The following is a 21,915-nucleotide window of genomic DNA, read 5'->3' on the forward strand; positions in this document are numbered from 1 at the left end:
CTTGGCTCATAGCAAAAACATACACGCTTTTTGCCCTGGAACTGCCCAGGAAGCCCACATGGACATACATGGGAACCTGTGCATAGGTACCTGCCACCTTCTGAGGCTCCTTTGGGCACTTGAGGCACCTATCCAGATACAGTCCAGGACCTACCAGAGCAGCATCCTCTTGCAGAGGTGGCCATGCCTCTAGCACACCACTCAGACACACCAGAGCACTGGACAGACCTCCCTGGGTTTGCTTCCCCTCACTGAGGGCTCAGCATCACTGGGGTCCAGCCATGCCCTGACTTGTGCAAGTCTGGGAAGCTTGGATGAGCAGTTAGTGTCTATGTTTCACTTAGGCTGCCAGCAGTGGGGTGGCACACACACACACAGAGCAGCACTGTGATCTGTGTTAGAGTACCTCCCAAGGGACCAAGCCTGTGACAGGGTTTCGAGCCAGGCACTGTCTAGACACAGGGTAGAAGGCACATCGGGTGAAGCATGTGAAGTGCACATGCATGAAACGTGGGTGAGCCACACTCTGGCATGTGCTGTGCGTGCATCAGGGCTGGAAGAAAATCATCACGTACTATTTCAGTTTGCTTGTTTCAGACTTTGCTCCAATTTTAGTACAACAAATAAAATCACCTGCAAATAATAGTAATAATAAATACATAAATAAAGCTCTCTGACTGCAGCCCACTGGGTCATCTCACCCAGCCCAAATCTTCTGGTAAACAACATGCATAATGACAGCCATCGGGCTTCTCCAAGCGTCCATGCACATCTGTACTATTTAACGCCGCGAATGAAATCTCTATCTGTGTATAATGAGGAGTGCTCAGAGCAGTGACTCAGACATTCCGGCGTGCTTTCTTCTTGTCCTCCATGTGCAAAATGTAACTTTACTCATTTTTTCCAATGACTTTGGACTTTAAAAACAGTAATTAGCAAAGTCAGCTTGTTATCAGCTCCTGTCGTTAACCTGTCCTTCACTGCGTTCTGGTCACAGGCAATGCTTTGGCACTCATTTCCCAAGGCTTGCTTTTGTCTGGAGAATTAAGACAGACAAGTGAGGAAAATAGGTCCTAAGCCTGCAAGCTCTTCTGCACATCTTTGTTTAAAGCACTTGAACACTGAAGGAGCTCCAGACCGGGTCTTTATATAGCATGGTAAATAGCAGGCAAGACAAGAAATAAAACTTCAGAGGTATCATTTTCTCATTTCTCTTTCTAGTTACAGCTAGGAAGGATCGACAGATGCAAAGTGAAAATACCATAGGATCACAGAATCAGTGAGGTTGGAAAAGGAGGTCTGTAAGATCATCAAGTCCAACCATTACCCCAGGACTGCCAAGTCCACCACTAAATCATGTCACTAAGGGCCTTGCCTCACTAACAATGCTTCTCCTACTGTGTTTTCACAGTGGCTTTCATCTGCTCTGCTCACAAAGCGTTTTACTACCTGTACATCACTACACACTGCTGCATCTGCAGCCAGATAAAGGGCGAATGGCAATCTGCTACTCACCACCGCTCATGGGCATTCAGCCTAAGAAGCATTTCAAAGGGTGTTAGAGAGCCTGCGTCTCTTGAGGAGACAGGGGAAGCTGCTGTTTCCTCTAGCACGCTGGTGGTCCCCAGGTTTTCTTCCCTGGTGGGACAGACTGGTTGTAAGACCCCAGTGGAGGAGGTTAAAAGATCAGTGTCCCTTTGAAATCCCTGGGAAGACCCTAGTCCAGCCAACCTGCATGGGTGACCCACCACTGGTAGTACTTGGACTGGCGTGTGTGAGAACAGAAAAATACTCAAGAGAAATGCTTAACTCTACATATGAAAAATTAGAGAGGAAAGGACAACTTTTGCTGAATAATTCAGGTGATTCCTGGTTATTGGATTGTCTTTGTCTACCACGTGTTGCAGTGAAAATCTGGTGCATGCAGCAAGATAGTGCTACTCTGAAAGACCCACCTACAGCCAGAGGTTTCACTGGGAGGGAAAGCACACACACGGGAGCGAGGGAACAAACAGCATCAGGCTCTACAGCTGGAGACAAAAGACAGGCAGTGGATTTAAGTCAGACTTCTTGGTCTAACTGCTTTCCTTTGCTCAGGTGGGATGAGCCTCATGAAGTTCAAGGGCTTGTGAACCTCTGTAGCTAATTTTGGGTTCAGACAGGTCAGAAAATGAGCTCACGAACTGTTGTTCTTACACTTAAAACTGATTTCCACCAACAGAGACACAATGTTATTTAAATCACATTTTCCAGGCTGAAGAGAGGTCTGTGCTACGTGACCACACTTCAGGAGAGCTCTTGCCTGTGTCAGCATCTCCAGTACATGCGTGACCTTCAGCATGATCGAAGTCAATGGGATGTCCATGGGCTGGGCAGCTGCGAGTGGGATTGAATGTGGCCCTGAACTGGACCTGCCTGTGAAGTTCTGCCTTCCTCCCTTCCCTCCTCCCTCAAGTTAAGCCAGCACAAGCAGCATGCAGGTGGCACAAGCTGCATGTGCTTTGCCCCTGCAACCTCTCTTTCCACCTCCATTGTCTTCGCTGCACATTCTTACCTTGTTTTCTTCACTCTTCCCATTCCGCATTGGGTATTTTTTCACCCTGTTGTGTCCCTTCATGTCACCAACGCACAGATTTGGAGGTCTTTTTGTGGTGATTGAGGAACAAGAAGTTTACAGTGAATTCAGTCCAAGGGGTGGATGCAGAATGGCTGGTCATAGATGTACAGACCTTTTTATGCTATAGAAACAGAGCCGTTGACATACGAAGGGACAAACCTAAAAGGCAAAAGCACAGAAGAAACTAGGGGTGAGGTTCAGCTCATCTAGCTTCAGCTGCCTGAGAGTCGGGCATGCAAACTACAAGGTTATCTAGTGAGGGCCAGAGGATCTCCAAGAAGTAATTCTTTCCAGATAGGCTGCTAAAATGAATCAGTATCTGGAGGTGTTTACCTTCTTCTGTGGAGTACAGGAGGAGACCTAACAATTAGCTCAGAGTAGACACCCAAGTTTTAATTACAATGGAAGCAGTTCTGCATAGAATCATCAAATCACAGAATAGTTTGGGTTGGAAGGGACCTTCAAAGCACATCTAGTCCAACCCCCCTGCAATGAACAGAGACATCTTCAACCAAATCAGGTTGCCCAGAACCACATCCAGCCTGGCCTTGGATGTCTCCAGGGATGGTTCATCCACTGCCTCTCTGGGCAACCTGTGCCAGTGTTTTACCACCCTCATTGTAAAACATTTCTTCCTCACATCCAGCCTGAATCTCCCACTTTTAGTCCAAAACCATCACCCCTCATCCTATCACAACAGACCCTTCTAAAACGTCTCTCCCCATCTTTCTTATAAGCCTGTTTTAAGAACTGAAAGGCCTCAATAAGGGTTAGCATGACTAGCCCAGTGCCAGAGAGGTGGCATCACAGGGTCTGCAGCTGGGAGCTTTTTGCTGCCTCCCTGGGTGAAACTCAGCCAAATCAACTCTTTCCTGACAGCAGTGGCTCTGGAGGTTCCTTCTGATCAGGTTTCCTCTAAACTGACTGCTGCTTCATCACACCAGGAACTTCCCCTGGAGACAAATGTCTTAGGCTTATTGGAAGAGAAAGGTACAGGAAGTCACTGCTGGCAAGCCCCTATAAAGCACTGAATATCCACTGAAGTTACATATTATACTTCATGCAAACTGTGGCCAATCCCATTTTAGTTACACAGATTTAACTGCCCATGTGTCTAGGGTTCCCACTGGGAAAAACTAGGAAGGATGCTGCGTGGACAGGAGCAGATGGGCAAGATAGGGTCTGTGAAGCACGCTGCAGCAAGCAGCTCAGAAAGGCTCTGGAATAGGCCAGAACAGCACAGATTTCCACCTGGGAGCAGGGGCAGGGTGCACAGTGGCACACAGCATGGCTCCTGCTTGCCATAGATGAACACTTGCAGGATCTCCCATATGCTGCACACAGGCACCCACAGCAAATCCAGCCAGGAACTGGCACCTGAGCACTGTGGATTTCAGCAAATCCCATTTCAGCTCAGCTCTGCATCCCATGGATAGGCAACTCTTGAGACTGTGCACTACAGAGTTCCTTTGTCCTTCAGTGCAGGGGATAATAACCACAGTATGGATCAGCTGAGCCTCATGGGGACTGATGAGCCCTCAGTCCCTCACTCCCCTCCTCAGAGCAAGTTCATGCATGAGACCCTGCTCTAATGCCCCCTCTGCATCCCCCTTTTGCAAGGGTATCCCCAATCCCATTAGCTGGATCATTACCAGGTGAAACCCACCCATTCAGTGTCAGAAGGCTGTGGAGGGTAAAGCAAGCCACCCAACTCCATCCAGCTCACCTCCCCCCTGCAGGACCCAGAGGTGTTGCCACACCAGCCACCAAACAGGCACTGTTTTACCCTGGGGAAATCCCACCACAGCTCTCTCTGAAGCAGGGGCTGGTCATTGCCCCCACAAGCAGCATCCAGAGCAGCCTTGACAGCCACGGTGCTGGCAGCAACCACAGTGGAAAAGAGTCGTCAGACCCTGCTCAGGAAGGCTTGTGCTCGACAAATATTTGTGGAGCTGATTGCAGCCCGCCTGGCTCATGCTTCTGAATGCAGAGAACCTGTGGGGAAGAGTTTAAACCCCTCTAATATCACCACCCTTCTTCCCTCCCCCAGCACAGCTGGAGAAAGCTGCAGTCCTGGGCTGTCTCCTCATGGAGCACAGTGGGAGCGGGCTATTGGCTATGACATGGCAGTGACCGTGCTGAGATTTTATTCCCATGTTTTCCCTTGCATTGATCCCCACCATCGCAGGCCGTAACCAAAGGCATCAGCCGATGCAACCCCAGGGGAGCTGCCTCGTTGCAGCTCCGTCTCTGCAGCTCGCAGTAGAGCTGTTGGCTCCCAGCAGGTATGGCAGGGCATCATGCACGCCAGCGTGTGCCCATGAAGGCAGAAAAGTTTGGGAGAGAGGTACTTATTGGCAGGAGGCGCTCTGGGAGTCACAAAGCAGGAAATACCTGGGCTCCGGAGCTGGCTGAGGGCAGAATAAAGAAGGAAGCACTGAAAAGAAAAGCCAAGCTGCTGTGACATTTTCATGCTTGGCTTCTGACATCCTCTCCCTCTCGTACACTTGACTTCCTTGCTTATTTTTATCAGATGAAGCTGATGGTCGCTGCTACGGTAACCCTGTGTGGTTACGGCTCTGGCAGTGAACAAGTGCTCAAATGCATGTTTCCTTTGTGGCTTCCCACCCCGCTCAGTCTTCCCACCCCTCAAGGCTCTCAAAATAGAATGTTTGACTCTGTGATGCCTTAGTTGTGAACGCTGCCTGTTGTGATGGGCAGGGGTTCACCTCTCTGGGCTCTGCTCACTTGGCCCACCAGCCACTGCTGTCTTTCCCCTCTCCTTGACCTAACTTTGCTGTCTTTGGTGGGTGAAGTACAGGTCTCTGACCCCAAGTACAAGGCTGGGCTTTTTTGTTTTGATGTGGAAAAAGCACAGAATAACTCTTCTAGAGCTGATAATGTGGGTTGGGGAAAAACTCTTCATCAACAGGATAAAGTCTAATTGGAAAAAGCAATGAAAACTTACTTCTTTTGCCTTGAGCCTACTCAAGGGCTTCCCACCATCCCTAGGTAGTGATGACCCACATCTGGGTGGCACCAGAGCCTCATCGGGGGATTTATATGTGCTCCAGCCCTACCCAAGACATCTCTGTTGATGGTGTTCCACTAGCTCATTGTACTTGAAGACACTTTCAGGCTCTGTAGTCCTTCCCCACCTGGTCTGTCTCCAGTTCTGGCACCCAAACTGCACCAAGGTATGACAAGCACCTACCCCAGGATTTCAGCTCCTGCTGTGACCATTGGCACAGCATGACAGAGCAGAGCCCTACTCACCCCTTCCTCTGGGTGAGCTTCCACCAAGTGAACATTTGGAGCTGTGGAGGTGACTGGGTGCATCCTTTGGGCATGAAACCATGGACCTTCAGCAGGGCAGCCCCCCACTGTTGCACCTTACAACCCCATCCCAGCCTCTTCCCCCTTCTGCCCATAGGCTCTTCCTCATCTTCCTCATTTGGCAATAGCTCTCCTGTTCTCCAGCTCTGCTCATAGCCGCCTGCACACACGGTCCTGGGCATCCCCTGGTTGAAGCAGGTTTCATCTGCACTCAGTTCCTTTCTAGGTGTTGGGCCTGAAAACTCTTCCCTCCCCCTCCTAGCAGCAATGCTCACAAGCTTTCAGTTTTGTTAAGGCCAGTTGGAGCTTACTCCAGCAGAGCTGCTCTCCAGCCGGGCTTGCACTGCCTTTCAAAGGTGAATGGTAGCTGTAGCTGTAGGAAGGAGACACCTTTTTAACCAGAGTGGCTGAAAAGCCAAAGCTGCTGTTCTATCGGCATTGATGGCAGCTGGGAGCAGCTGGGCAGAACTGCAGTTCAAGGGAGACCCCATGCTTTTGTATGCAGCCCTCCTGTGCAGGTACCGGCCTGACCCACCCTCTATCCCAGCTTCTCAGCAGGTGACCCTGAAGCACAGCAGCGATGACCTTGTAGCAAGATGGGTAGAAATGAATTTGCAATGTGGTCCTGGAAGCACAAATGCATTTACATGGATGCCACTGACGGGGGGGGGGGGGGAATTTGGACATGTGCATAACTAAATGCTGCAGTGCTGCTCTCAGGTCCAGGTATTTGCTCTCCTAAAACCGCTCCTTTTCTGTCCAAACGTACACAAAAAGGCATCATTTGAACCATGAAACATCCCGAGCTTTTCTTCTCAAGCAAGGCTTTAGGGATAACAATTGCTCATGTACACAGACATATTTGGGCCCACGATGGCTCTTTGAGAGCTCAGAGCAAATGCATTACAGGCCATTGCTCCTCACTCCCTTGGTTTGTTACAGGTGACTAGGCTAGCGTTTGGGGGATTGTGTTCTGATTTTGATTGTGCTTAAGGGCATCTCAAAGCAGATCAACATCACAGGGATGAAACTCCATGTCCTCAGCTCCTGGGAGCTTCCTACAGGTGCTAAATTGGGAAGGAGACAGCTCACCTGAAAGGCAGTGTTGGTTCTTTTGTTGCTTGCAATGAGGAGGAGTGTGGTTTCACCATAGCAGGACTCAGACCCACACTAAGATGACATGTACCCAGGGGGTGGCTGCTCCCCATGTAGTACAGCACTGATGGTGAATTATCTTTGTGCTCATGGACAAAGGCTCTTTCTGCCTAGCTCTGCCCAAACATATGCAAAGCCAGATGCCAACAGCTCATCTGCAGCATGCTTCAAGTGGCTAGGCATCGACAAAGCCAGCCACAAGTGGATACACACCAATAACAATAAATGAAGTATTCGAGAGACTGAACACAGGCTGAACTAAGCAGGGCAGCAGTGCAGAGCTTGCTGTGTCATCAGTTGCAAATAGAGGGCAAAGCTTCGAGGAGGACAAACACCTCAAGTTTAAGTAAGGGCCAGGAAAAGAATCATTGTTCCATGTACAAAGAAAGGTCCTTATGCCACTCAGCAAGTTCTTGGGATGACTCAGGGACACCCATTCAGCAGCAAGCCCATTTTCATCTGCTGATGCCGGTCCATTGGCCATAACAGCTAGAGCAGGGGACCAGGAAAGAGCCCCTTTCCCCGTCACTCTCCTGCCAGCACTGCTCCAGGCTCATCCAACAAAGACCCTCAGGCACAGTGAGCCTACTCAAAGCCATCCTTTCTGCTCCAACCCCAAAACAGCATGATGCATCAGGAAACAGCAAGTGGCTTCCTTCTGGCATGAGCCTGAAAAACCTGTTCCCGTGAAGCACATTGCAGACAAGTTCAATTCATTTGCAGTTTCCATAACCAGTGCTGTATTTTAATCAGAAACTTTCTAGGGCAGGACTAAACATCTTCATTCATTTCAGACTGGTGCTTCATCTGGGAAATGGTGCAACAGCTTCTATAAGTAAATACACACCTAAGGAGGGGAAGAATCAAGGCATCTTAGCTAAAGCTCGGAGGAGAGGCAAGCTTTAATATTGCATTTATGATATGGTCTAGAACATCCATGAGAGTTAAGCATTATACAATCAATCTTTGAACTGTGAGGCTGGTGTTAAGCATTATCTCAAATCAAGCATTAAATCTGAGGGTCATTAGTTAGTGCATTTAAACCAGTCTCATGTAAACATAATGCCCTAACCTCAATCCAGCTTGTTTGCATATGTAAGATTAGAGCCTGTTACTTGCTAAATCACAGGAACTTCACGTATCTGAAAGACAGGGGCATTCCAGGGAATCTGCTTCTCATTGCCTGGTTTCAGTGGAAAATTTAATCCCATTAAGTGCACAATGTGAGTTACTGAATCCTGACAGGGTCAGATTTCCACATCCAACACACTGCCTTGGTACCAAAGGAGTTCAAAATCGTACTCCAAAATGCCATTTCCTCCAGGTCTTCCTCTGGCAGCACTATGAGACAGAGCACACAGTTACCAGTGAGCGGCAAGATCCAGCCAACCACTCAAGCAGAGTTGACCTGTAGACCCAAACCAGCCAAAGCAAACAACCCCAGGTAGCTCAGCTGAGACCCTTACAGCACTCAGCATAGCAAAGCTTCTCTTCATGCTTGTTGCTCAGCACAAGCAGGGAACATGCACAGGTACTGCTTTAGTACTAACAGCAGGAACTAATAACCTCTGCTCTCCAGAGGTTCCTGCTCTGAAAGTGGTAGACATAGATTACAGGTATATAGTTATAGATCTAAATACAGATTTTCCAGATCCAGGATGGAGTACCACTTTCCTGCAGCCTTTCACCCAGCAGTAAGTAAGCAACTGTAGGAAGACAGAGGCAAGAATGCTGCACCTCACCCTAAATTGATTTAGGCTTGTAATCCCATGGGGCATGCTCTGAGGTCAGCCACATCCATGAAACAAGTATCTCCAAGTTCACAGAACAGACTCAACTGATCTGCATTAGCCTTGCAAGTGAGTACACCCAGACCTCAAACACAAGGACTGGCTACTAGCTGGAAGGTCGACCATCCCAAACCCGCTTTGGCAGTAAGAACAGAGCCGGAATATTTGGAAAGCATTTTCAAACTTTATTTACAACTGTCACAGTGACAAAAATGTAGTTTGAAAAAAATGCTAGCTTCTCCCTGAGGCTCAAAAAGAATTACAGAAATATAGAATGTATATCATACAACAGGAGATTTACTGGAGTGCTTTGTTCTTTAGATACGTTCAACAACAAATAGAAATATACACAATACTTCCAAAAAAAAAGGATGCAGACAGAAATATGCAAGTCTTTAGGGCAGACAGCAGGTCTAAAGTCCAAGGATTGCCATCTCGCTGCTGCCCATACGGTAATATCTTTGATATACAGCTTTGACTTGGTGGTACAGACAGTAGAGACCAATAGAGAGTAACACTTAGAAGTAAGATGACTGGCTGGTATGCAGGTGTACAAGCTCATTCCAGTAAGACAGCAAGACTAGAACAAGTGTTACAGGTACAACAGCTGAATCCATCACTAGAGAAAATGGTATCACCACATCATGACCATCTGGTGATCAACTGTCCACCAAGACAGGCAGGGAGCATGTATAACCGGGTCTGCGTTGCTGGACTGGAGACCAGCCGCAGTGTAGGAACACTGAATTTCTCCTGCTTTGTGCTAACTCCTCTCCAAACTCCTATCTGTCCGAAACAGTTATGCAGAGCTGATAAATTATTGCCATTATGTTTAAACACAAGCAAGACAAGACTAAAACAATCCTGCCAATATGTTAAAAGCAGTTCCCAACCCCACCAGCGTTTTACTACTCATGAGGTATTAAAAATACAAATACACACATGTTCAAATAGATTTTAAAAATGGAACCAGTTATAAGCAAAGGGGGGGGGGGGGTGGCACTGGGATTATTATGAAAGTTTGGTTAAGGCCTTGACATTTCTTTTTCTCTTCCATGACCATAGATTTGGTTTAGGTGGTACCTGTTCTCATCCTATCCCAAGACCAATTGGCTTCCAAGCTGGTCCCCAAAGCTGCAAGATATCTTTCCAGCCAAGCAGCAGGTTACCCTGTCTGGCAGCAGACTGGCCTCCTCCCCAAACAGAGACAGATGACTTTTCCTTGAAGCAGGATATGGTGAAGAGGACACAACCACAGACTCTGCAAGCCACTCTGCAGCTCATGAATGTTTTCCCCTTGCTATGAAGCAAAGCCACATCTTGCCTCAGGACACCCAGGCTTATCCTCTCCCAACAGACCCCTTCTGCAAACCCCCCTTTCCCACTGGTGATCCACACTAGATCCAAGTGTTTTGTCTTCGGATTACCTCAGGTCTGGCAGTGCTCCCTACTATGCACACCCCTACCAGCTTGTCCTGCAATGCAAAGCTGGAAGAGATCCCTCACGCCAGCTCTCTCAAGGCCATTGGCCAGCAAGCCGGAGACATGAAACCCTACAGCCTCATGGACACCAAGGAAAGGAGGCTTAACCTCCACTCTCTGGCTTTGGGAGCTGTAAAGATGAGATCAAAGCGGCCTCAGCAAATAGGAGAGGAAAATCTGAGGTGTTCAAACCTATGTGAGCTCTCGCTGCAGACAAAAGCATCTTTCCACCCGATGCGCATTACCTCACGCTAACCACCGGCAAGATAAACTAGGGCCTCGCAGTAGAGATGACAAGCAGCAGCCTAATATTACCCTGCAAATACAGCTGTTCAGCAATGAAGAGTCTAAAGGCAGAGGGGAAGAAAACAGCTTTGGGAAAAGTGGCTGGAAAACAGGCTCAACAGCAAGAGCAAGAAACCCAATTATTCCTACGGACGTTCACGTTACCCTAGGAGGTGCCAAACTGGGGAGAGCTACAGGCTCCTCATCAGCAGAGCCTTCAGCCATTCCTCTCTACGGACACCCTTCCACCCCAAGACACACAAATGGAAGCTGTAAGAAAGGCAAATCTGAGGGATTACAGCTCTGTTCTCACGCTTGTAGCTGGAGGCAGCTCCGGACCGAGCGCTGCCACCTCTGCCTTTCCTCCCCCTCCCTGAGCCCCCCCCTCCCTGAGCCCCCCCCCCCCACGGTCCCTCATGTGGTCACCCTCTGCCATGTGCTTGGAATTTCACTGCTGCCTCCACCTCGGAAAAATACAGACAATGATCTCGAGAACAGCAAACATTTCTCTGCGTTACTTCCTTCCTTCCTCAGGAGGTCTGGTGACACCGAGGGCTTCAGTTCTCAATACAGAGAATTACAAAATAACTAAGATCTCGCAGGTGCAAAGTTGAACTTGTCTTTTCCTTTAAAAAGACTTTCAAAAGAAGCGTGGCTCTTCCTTCCGAAGGGTGCAGTCCCTCGCCTTTCCTCTGATGCCATTTATTGCTCCTTGTTGTCCTTCTTTGCGTCTTCACAGTTCTCTTCTTCCTCCTCTTCCTCCTCCTCCTCCTGCACGAGGAACTCTTCGGGTGGCCATCTCAGCTCACCGCTCTCCACATCGCCCTCCGTCGGCTCCACCACGATCGAGGGCAGGCGGTCCTTCAGCTTACAGTAGCGGTCAAAGTCAGAGGGATCGGGGAAGATCTGAAAGAGCCAAGAAACAGCCTGTGAGAGGGGCTGCCTTCAAGCAGTCTTAGCCAAAATCCAGCTCAAGACACCCGGCTCCCCAGGGCAGACTTGTCTGGGCACAAAGTAAACCACTGGATGATGGAAAGACTCTTGAACTTGGAAATAAGCTTCTCTAATCTCAGAGTACTGGAAACGAGCGCTACCCAAGAGGCTTCCAAAGCACATGCTTGCTTGGATAGTGCTCGGCAAACAGGCACCTGCCCTTTTGGATATTTATCCAAACACACCTCACCCTCACCCACTGCTTCTGCATTAATGCTCCTGAGTTTGCACACAGAGCTATCTCGATCAGACAATCTGAGATCTCATTTCCTGCTGCTGGTCAAGCTGCGCAGAACAGGCTTGTGCTCCAGGTTCTGCTGCTAGAGGGGAGAGGAGGCACATGGCAACCCAGTGCTAGGGCAGTCCAGACCCTTGCAGCAAGGGCCTGCCTCTGGTACCTCTCCAGAGCCACAGCTCCAGATTGAAAGAAGTTCAGCTGCATTTTAAGACACAATTTTAGTAGTGTTCTGCATGCTACAGCTACCACACTTAAGCAAACTCAGCAGAAAGACACTCATTTTATGGATGGGTTGGAGACTGAACCATATTTCTTCAGCAGGAGGTACCTGCAGCACAGTCAGCAATTATGCACTATATTGTTCATGCAAGGAATGAGGACCAGTTTTCTCCAGCACCCCGAGATGCACAGAGCAGTACCTTACCCATTCCATTCCACATGGGTGCACAAGCTCATACACTACAGCAGCACCAGAGCCCATACTTGGTGGCAGTGCCAATAGTATGCACACTTTGATTCTAAACTGAGGCAAAGACATGGGAACAGGAAAAACTGCCAACTGCAGTGTTAGCAGGAGCTTTGCATGACTCAGATCACAATGTGAACTGAAGAGGTTGCTGGTACTTTTAAGGATGCCCTACTAGGGGAACAGCTTCAAACCCCAGCTCATCCAGAAGAGAGCTCCTAGGCGACAAGAACCAATTGCCACATCAGAACCCCTGTGGTTGGTAACCAGAGTATTAAACAATTACCATCTCTTTATTTTAAATAATTTTATCAGAGTGCCCATTTTGCTTTACAGGTGTCTTTAAACACCCCCAAGATAATGACAAAATGTGTTTTCCCCTCAAGGTTGCAGATGGGGTGAGGAGTCAGGCACTGTACTTGAATTCAAGTGAGCTGTAAGAGCATCTTTGCAGGGAACAGCACTACCAGCCTCAGGCATGCCGCTCACAAGTACCTCAGTTTGAGAGCAAGATCTGATGTGCTTTGATCTTTGTGGCTCCAGTTACAAAACCTCCCCATCAAGGAACCCTAAGCATTAACCATGAAGTATCATTCTCCTCATACCAACCGTGCAGGTAACCCACCACCTTGGTAAGCCCTGGCCCAAACCCCTGGCCCAAACCCCAAAGTGGAATATCGCACCAACTTGCTCTTCAGCCTAGCAGCTAACACCACCATTATATCCTTGCCAATATACTCAGTGTTCTACTGTCCAGCTTCTTCCTTGCATCCAAAGCTTTGGGACAACCAGGTTACCAACATGAGAAAGCCATTGGGTTACTACTTAACGCAGCCAGACAAGGTTAACTGAAGGAAATGCACAACTAGGGCTGTTCACGCACATCCATCTGGTCCTGGGCAGGGTGGTGCAGGAGCCCAGCTCCCACTGTACCACCCACCTTCCATATGCTTTTCAGGTGCACAAGAGCAAGGGAGGTCTTTGAGAGTGGCCACATAAACATGAGCATTGCAGGATAAGCTACTTGCTATTAGTCACCCCCAGCACAACTGTTTCTGGGAGCTCTGTGGCTTCTGCTCGGCCAAACAAAGACAGTTTCAGATATGTGGTGCATTACTGGAAGTTCAGTCAGTGGCTTTTAAGCATCAACTCATTATCTAAACTCGGGATAGGAAAAAAAAATACCCTTGACATTACACGGTTTAGAAGGTTGCAATGGAAAAAAAGAAGTGTGGTTCAGGAGGTTACATAAGCTGATAATGTCATGAAAATAGCCTCCTGTGCAAGAAAAATAGGAGTATAATAATTAAGCTAACCTTTGGCTGCTATCATTTTAAGCACATTAGGTCAAATTGGAGCAATTTCTTTGAAAATAGCCTGCCAGGTTTTTTTTCCAGAAACTAAGTAGCAGTCACTTCCTTACAAACAAATGCCCACAAAACGTGGTGTGCAGCTCTTTTAATACTAAAAAACCCCAGCACAATCTTATCTCGAACAGCTGCAGGACAGGCCGAACCCAAGAAGGTCAGGATTTTTTCCACTAAGTCATGCTTTTTAATCGTCGAGGCAGCACGAAGGGAGATGTTGCAACGGCGCTTTCAAGGGGTGTGGACGGTCAATGGAAAAACTACAACAAAGGCAGATTTCCTCACATGTGACAAGCAGGGTGTCGTGGCAGGCCAAGCATCGGGACCAAAGAAAACAGGCTTTCAGATTAAGACTGAGCTGTACATCTGGGGAAGCTGCAAGGAAAAGTTAATCCAAACCGGCCTCCCCACTCACCCCAAAATAAGCTGCACTGCCAGGCTATTAAAACAAGCAAGCGCCGGTTTTCTGCTGCTCTGCACCGGCGGTGGCACGCTGCATTTGCTGGCCCCGTATGCCCAATCTGGTCCCACTCCAGATTTACACAATGGGAAGGAAAAACAACAACTTTCAAGCTTGCGGCAAGGTCCTCACTGGGAATGCTGCAGCTCAGCTCTGACCTGTGAGCTCTGCACCCTCCTGCACAGCAGCCAGGATAGCAAAGCCTGCCTATGAGCCTTTCTGTTCACAATACCCAGCTCACGCATGTGGGAGGAAGACTTTGCATCTCCCCACCACCCAAAGGGCCTAGCAGCAAGGGGTTAGCTTCTCCTTGTTCATCAGAGGGAGACACCTTGCACACAAATGAAGTGGATGCCTATCTCTAGCTGATCCGGCCACTTGATGGGGAAGACAAGTGACAGCCCCCAGCTGGTTGTGGAGGCTACCGAAAACCAAACTTAGCAGCAATTCAAAGACCTCTTACACGCCTCCTTGCATGATGCAGCATGAGAAGCTGCAACTGCTTCTGCAGAGCTCCCCTTCTGTAGCTGAGCCCCAATTCCCAGCCCCCTTTTCAACACCTTTTGAGCCCAAAGAGGACATACATGTTCCTTCTTGCACTACTCAACACAAACACAGGCCTCTCCAGATGGTGTCTTGGGAACCACTCTCCTCATGGACTGATTCAGATCACCTACAAATCAACCAAACTCCTGCCTCGCAGCTAGAAAGGACAGGGAAAAGCAGAACTCGAAACAGATGCTTGAAATGATTTTAGATCATGTTCGCCTCTGTTTCAGAGGATCCAGCTCTATCCTTGAATGAAGCCTTGGCAACAAGAATGGAAAGTTTTCATTGCCCTGGGGAGGCTCATACCCTCTTCTCAGCATTCACAGGGATGGAGAAACACCAAAAGCAGGACACTGTCAGACAGTTAAGAGGATTAGCTCAGCACTACGATAATCCAACTGACACTTGTAAACTCAAAACAACTTCCACATGTGTCCTCCATACCAACACCCATAGTTAAAATGCTTGTCTCCCCTCCCATGGGGATGAAAACTATTTCAATTCTATTACAGGGAGACTAAAGCAATGAGATCTTTCCAAATTAAGTTACTGTCTTAGGGGGAAAAAAAGCTTTGCTTCACTATGGTAATACTATCCAAGACTGAAAAGGCTATATTGAGAGGCATACCACTTCAGGTACAGAATATGCACCGATGTACACATATCACTCACCCTCCCAGTAAAAAAAGAAGCTAAGTTTTGTGCCTCGCCAGCAGTATCAAGCCAATATCCCAAATCCCAGGTCATCATTTCAGCTCTCAAAATGAAACTTCACTGCCATTGAGAAGCATGGCAAGCTCACTTCAGGAAATACTTAAATCATCTCTCAGTGCCCTCCTTTGGAGGAATTTTCCAGCTCTAACAGTGCTAATGCCTATATTTACTCACACAGCAGTCATGACTCGAAACAGAGCTCCATCTAGTATGCACACAGCAGCCCGTGACTCAGGTTTATGAAATATGACAACTCCCCAGTCACAGATTGTCCTATCTTGGAACACAGTGGCAGGGAAACTTCATACATCACAGCAATTTTCCATCAGAGGAGCAAGGTATCAAGCAGGGAGGAAAACACACGCACCGAGATGTAATGAGCTGTTGTCTTCAGTCTGCATTTCAGTGGAACACTTTTTTGCATAGCATGGCTGCGAACATGACGAGTTTTGGCTCTGTTTATCCCATATCCTGCTTCTGCCCTCATTTAACATCCCAGACCCTGGAATACACATTGACTCAGAATACACATCTACTGATCTTGTCTAGTAACATGCAACGGATGCGCTGTGTGAGCAAGTTATCCTCAACTCGCTTGCTAACCCCATCTTTTTGCAGCCCAGTCTCAAGAGCTTCCATAGTAGCGAGCGCCAGCTCTATGACAGGACTTCCCCTGCACACATCAAGGCTGCACAGACATGAAACACCTACAAGCAAGCAAGGCTATTAGAGGAAGTGCAATTTCCACCCTTTGCCATCAGCCCCTGGAGCAGTAACATGTCAGTCCCACAGTTTAGGTTGGGAGGATGTAGCAGATACAGCTTGAACCTCTCAGCATCAAGCACCACAGCTCCTTGGGAAAGTCAGTGCTTCACAGGTGCTGGTGAAGGTGTTGCATACAAATTACTACTTCCCCACCAACAGAGACAACCTGAGCTTTCACCATAGACACTGGATAGAGTATTAAGCCTATTTACCTAGATTCAGTCTGGCATGATTCACAGCTAACTGTAGATGTGATTAACCTAATGATGTGATCATGACCTAAAGAGCTCAAGCTCCCCATGACAACCAAACCCCAGCTGATGGCATGAGGCAAGTTGAGCCTCCACAGGCCCATGTCCTAAAAGGGAACCTAAGGTCCCACAGGACCAGCAAGCCAGTCTGCAGCAAAGTAGCAGACTCAACTCAGGACACAGCATTAGCTCAAAATAAAACACTTGGGGCATTAAAGTGATTTCAGTTGTGCTCAGACCCCATTCCACTTCCAAGAAGCAAGGCAATCTCTTGACAACAGCTCCACGAAATGATTAATCCAGCCTTGGTTTCTGTAGCATCATTTGTGCTGCTGTGCTACAGCAGCAGAGGACAAGCTGACTTAGTGCCGAGGAGGCTTTTCAGAGAACAGGTATACCGAAGGGCTAGGAAATAGGAAACAGTAGATTAGCTCTGACTGGCAGTGAAAAGGACCCAGCTCAGTGGAGACTGCCAGGCAGGAAGCCCGTGAAGCCCTCCATAGGCACATCTGTTTGTAGCAGGGGCATCTTGAGCCATCAGTTGCATTTCAAGGAGTTTTTTGTTTAGTAAGTCCCATGGGAATTATGGGACATCTATTAAGGATCCAGAAATAGCTCTTCACTGCAGGCACAAGACCCAGCATGACATCATCTCTAAAGCTGCATCTTCTGTTTTGTCTATGCCACCTTGTTCCAAGATTAATGCCCCGATTTCACCATTCACTTCTGCTGAGGCTAAACCACCTTCAGGGGGCTCAGAGAGCAGCTTTACAGCACAAATACAGTAATAAAAGCTGCTTTACATAGAAAGATTTTCAAAGTAGCACATTAGCTTACAAGCATTTTGCATATTAACTGGAAAAAGGCATTTCTATGCTGAGGAAGCGCATTTTGCAAGTGGAAACATACAAATTACTAAGCCTACACACATACGACTTCTGCAGTCTGAGTTTTTTCCACATCAGTGCTTAAAAAGCAGTGATGGGCAGCCCAACAAAGGCCAGGAAGCTTCACCGGGGCAAGGTGCACAGCTTCAGCTGATCTCAAGGCAGACACTCCAGACCATGAGCAAAGGCAAGGGGGTAGAGAAGGCAGAAGCTGACAAGCCAAGTTCCCTCCATAATCAGTGAGACAGACAGGAGCCCTGAAGTTCAGTAAACTCCACAAGACAGAGGAATCAGATTGCTGAAGTTTATACTCAGGGTATGGGTTAGTTTCCTCAGTTTGCTTCCAAGTAAAGGCAAAACCACTTTGGAACCACACTGCTGGTAGGACAAGTCTGTCTGTAGCAGATACTAATGTGCTTTACAGTTCCCACAAAGCTGCTGCCCGTTTCCTCTGCTCCAGACAGTTTCATGTCTGCACATGGCAGCAGAAGCAGCCCCCAAGCTCACAGCTAGCGTCTTATGGACCACCTCCCAGGCAGTCCATGCTCTGCACGGCCTGAAGAGGGGTATTCTGAACCTTGGTTTGAGGTCATCTCTGCAGCAAAGTAAATCCCAATTCTACTGCTTGAACCTGAGAAACCTTCAAAACTGGAAGCTTGCCTCTCCCAGTTCTGGCTCCACTTTTTTGCCTCTCATAGTCAGCCAAAGGCTGCTACACTCACATCACAAGTGCCCAGCTGCAGATGAGCAGGGGAAGATGCTGCAGCTCAGAACAACAAGCCCCAGTGTAGGAGCAGTAATGCTCCGTTAGCCCTATCTGGTTTTAAGTTATTGCACTACAGCCCTCAGACTAGCATAGAGTTTTCAATGTACCAAACTCTCTCCATGAGGAAGATGAAGCACAAAGTGCCAAAGTCTGAGATAGAACAAAGAGCTCGTGATGCTATTTACATCAGATTTGTCCTTGCTGTTTTAACTTGAGTTTCCAGCCTTTTAAGGATGCTTTCAACTTACCTTGATTTACACTGTGATATCCTTAGCCAGAGAAGGAAGGCAGGAGCCGGCTCCCCAATCCTCTTTACACTAATCTGATTTAGAGGCAGACCTTGTACACAGCCCACATGCTGCTAGTACTCCATCAGGATCATCCACTTCAACACCTCACCCATTCCTGCCAGCAGTTTGGCTTACATCAAGGTGAAGCACCAACAGGCAGTCCCCAGCTATTGCAGGCATTTGAAAGAAGTCATCTATGACTCGACCACTATATAGAGAAGAGATCCAGGATGCAAAAGTCCTGCATAGGTATGAGTTGCCAGCATTTATGACTCACATACCTTCATGTTCAGATGATCTACTTAAAACTGAACAGGCCTGTTCCCCGATTATTCCAAGCAGACTTATCAAGGTCATTAGCATCAGGGAAAAAAACCTCGCTGAAGCAATCATTAGAACAAGCAGGGCACCTACATCCTGTTTCTCACTGGAAAATTTGTATAGGTAAATAGAAGCATTGACCTGACTGAGTTAAGCTTCTTCATAAGGTGACCATAAAAGACAATTGAGCATCCCATACAGGCTAGTTTGGTTGCTTCAGGTTTAACAAACACTCTCATTGCTGTACAGGAAAGAAAGGCCATATGCTTTCCACTAACTCAAGCACTGAGGCACAGCACAGGTATAAACCAAACAACTTGCACTATCCAGATCCAGAATTCTGACCAAAAAAAGCAACGCAGCCCCTCTTCCTCCTCATAGCTTTGGCCGGAGGCCCCTAAGTTCAGTTGATTTCATGCTTCAGTGCATTGTTGCTGCCTTGTATACTTGAATATTTACAAATGAGCTACAACAGCATGCCTCATTTGAATGCACACTTAGAGCAACTGCCTCTGTGCAGGTTGTGTAACATCTGCAAATGAAGAGAGCCCTGCATCGGGATCTGCCAGTTAAGAGTCACCCAACACACAGACCAGATGCGAGTCAACTGCACGCACACATTGCCTGTGTTAAATCCCATCAACAAGTCTCCTGAAAGAACAGGAAAACATGGATCTAGTAGGCTAAGATGCACAACTTGCCTTTTGATTAACTACAAGCTAAGAAATGAAAAGGATACAGAGACTAAAGGATTAAGGCTCAAGCTAGTTTCCAAGACCACATCTTAACCCCACTCATTGATCTAGAGGTTAATAGCTAATGACATTGTTCAGAACTTTCAGAATGAATGCAGCTCATGCCTTCAGGCACTGCTATCTCCAGTGACATTTCAAGGCTTGTTTAGGCTGTCTCTGGGCTTCACCATGTCTTACAGAAGAGTGTTACTGTCTCAAATAGGACCGTGAGTCTGGATAACCAAGAAACAGATCCAAACATTCTAAGCGCCATATAAAGAACTCTCCCCTGCTCTAGGCAGGTCATCTGTATGCCATGCTGCAGATACCTCAAGAGTCCTCTCAGCCCAGTGAGAGGTGCAAACCCTTCCTTAACACTTCCCCTGTCTCCCACCAAGCCCCCATAAACACTGAATATGTGGGGGCTCAATTCCTTCGGAAACAACCAAGTCCTTTGCCAATCTGGTCTGATACCAAGTGATATTTTAGACAACCATCTCCTGCCAAGCAAGCATTCCAGTCTGTTGACTAGTCCTCACTACAGCAAGACCTGCGATTAGGTCAGGCTATGGAAAGGTACATTAGACCAAGTCTGCAGTCCAGCCCAAGCAATTCCATAGGGGATAACTGCCTAAGAAGCTGGCAAAGCACTTACCTGATATGACAGGCCATCCTTGCGGGGGCTTAGCCCAATCTCATCCATAGCTGGGGTGTTCATCATCACTTCAGTCATTTCAGCTGATCTCAGATAATCAGGGCTAGAAACAAAAGACATCATTCAAATGCTCTGAAGGGCTCCAGGAGGACCAAGCAAGATTTAAGTGGCATCGTGATGGAAAAGCAAGCAGCAGAGGCTGTCGGCAGTCTCTTTCTGGACTCCTCTTTGCTGCCCCCTTTAAAAGGGGGTGCAAAATCTCAGCACCTCGCAAAACAGCGCTACCCCCCGCCCCTGGGAGCATCTCCCTGGCTTGCTCCCCAAGAACAAACCCCCGAGAACCCCTCCGGAGGCTTCCAGAGCAGGGCTTCACTTCTCCACTTCCTCCAGCTCTGCCCCCTAAGGGGGGGTAAGTAAAAAAACACTCAATAAAGTGCGAGCGCTGCGGGGGTTGGTCTTTTTCTCCCCTTTCTTTCCAAGCTGCTGTGTTTTAGCTCCCGCTGACTTATTTTACAACCTCCGGGACTTCCCACACCAGCGGCTCGCACGGCGCCAATTCCAGCGCTGCTTTTCCAGCCTAAATGGCATTCCCAGCTCGAGAAAGTGAAGCGAATTCCCACAGATCGCGGCTCATCCCGCCGCTGACACCTCTTTTTCCCCTCTCCCAGGAAAACACTTTCCAGGGCCTCATCCCGGGAAAAAGGGGCTCCGCTTCCAGCCCTCCCCACACCACAGCAGCGGTGATCCGCGACCTCCCCCCCCCCACAGCACCCCTGTGCGGGAACCGCTTGGTACCGGTTAACCAAGAGTTGCACTCACCAGGGCAGGGGACACAGCACAGACATGAAGTCCCGGCGGAGGCTGCCCCGAGCCCTCGGGACGCTGCGGGACGATCGCTGCGAAGCGGTTCCCGCTACCACCCCACCGCGCCGCTGCTGCTGCCGCTGCCGCCCGTCTGAGCCCTACGACCGCTGCCGCGCAGCCTTAAATGGCTCCGGGGGGCGGGGCCTGGCTTCAGTCTCCGCCCCCCGGCTGACGTCAACATTTTCATGAATGGCTTCGGCGCGCCCCGCCGCCTACAGGGGGGTTGGGGTGAAGGGCACGTGCCTCGCGAGCGGGAGGCGGTGGCGCGCTCGGCTCGGCTCGGCTCGGCTCGGCTCGGCCTCCCTCGGTGCCGACAGGAGGGTACCACAGTGGGGTGCCGGGGGGGATGCCCCCAGTATCGCCCCGAGCATCGCCCGTGCCTGGTTTTGTCTGCAAGCGATGGCAGGGGGCAAAGCCGGCTGGCTCCGGCACAGGCTCCCGGCACAGGGAAGCAGCAGCCCTGCTCCTCTCCGGACACTCCCTGTCCAGCCCCTCGAGCTCGAGTATAAGCAGAGCGAGAAGCTTCACGAGGCAGAGCTGTATTTCGCAAAACGATGTGAATCAATGACTGGAAGGTGCAGGAAAAGGAGATGAACCCATTTGCTTGCCCAGGAAGCACGAGCTCCTGCCTTCCCTTCCCGACATTAAACTGCTGGAAGGTAAAATATGCCCTTGGGCAAAAGGTCTGGGCACCCCCAAACCCAGCTGAAGCCCAGGCTGTGCACATCCGTCACTGACAGAGCTTGTGCTGTGCAGGGCAGGGCCTTTGGCCACAGGATGAACGAGGTTCCCCACGGCTGCTGAGAGATGCTGGGTGGTTCTGGGGACTGCTCAACCCTCTGTTTGCCCCTCCCAGTGAGCAGCATCTTGCCCTGTGCTGGCAGATAAAGTTTAAGGCAGTGTCTGGTTTTGCTCCACCTGTGGCTCCAC

At 48.9% G+C, this 21,915-nt stretch overlaps 1 protein-coding gene across 1 annotated transcript; it reads right to left on the bottom strand.

The window, feature by feature from the left end:
- Positions 1 to 11,049: 11,049 nt before the first annotated feature.
- Positions 11,050 to 20,997, bottom strand: LBH (LBH regulator of WNT signaling pathway). The gene is made up of 3 exons (XM_057400058.1): positions 20,941 to 20,997; positions 20,122 to 20,224; positions 11,050 to 11,571 (listed from the first exon to the last, which is right to left on the bottom strand). The coding sequence occupies exons 1-3, from the start codon at positions 20,964 to 20,966 to the stop codon at positions 11,368 to 11,370; spliced, it is 333 nt and encodes a 110-aa protein (XP_057256041.1). The 5' UTR covers positions 20,967 to 20,997; the 3' UTR covers positions 11,050 to 11,367.
- Positions 20,998 to 21,915: the final 918 nt, after the last annotated feature.

This window comes from Pezoporus wallicus, unplaced genomic scaffold (genome assembly GCF_028554395.1).
Source record: "Pezoporus wallicus isolate ANWC-B61680 ecotype Strahan unplaced genomic scaffold, APGP_CSIRO_Pwel_v1 contig_7339, whole genome shotgun sequence".
Taxonomy (NCBI): domain Eukaryota; kingdom Metazoa; phylum Chordata; class Aves; order Psittaciformes; family Psittacidae; genus Pezoporus; species Pezoporus wallicus.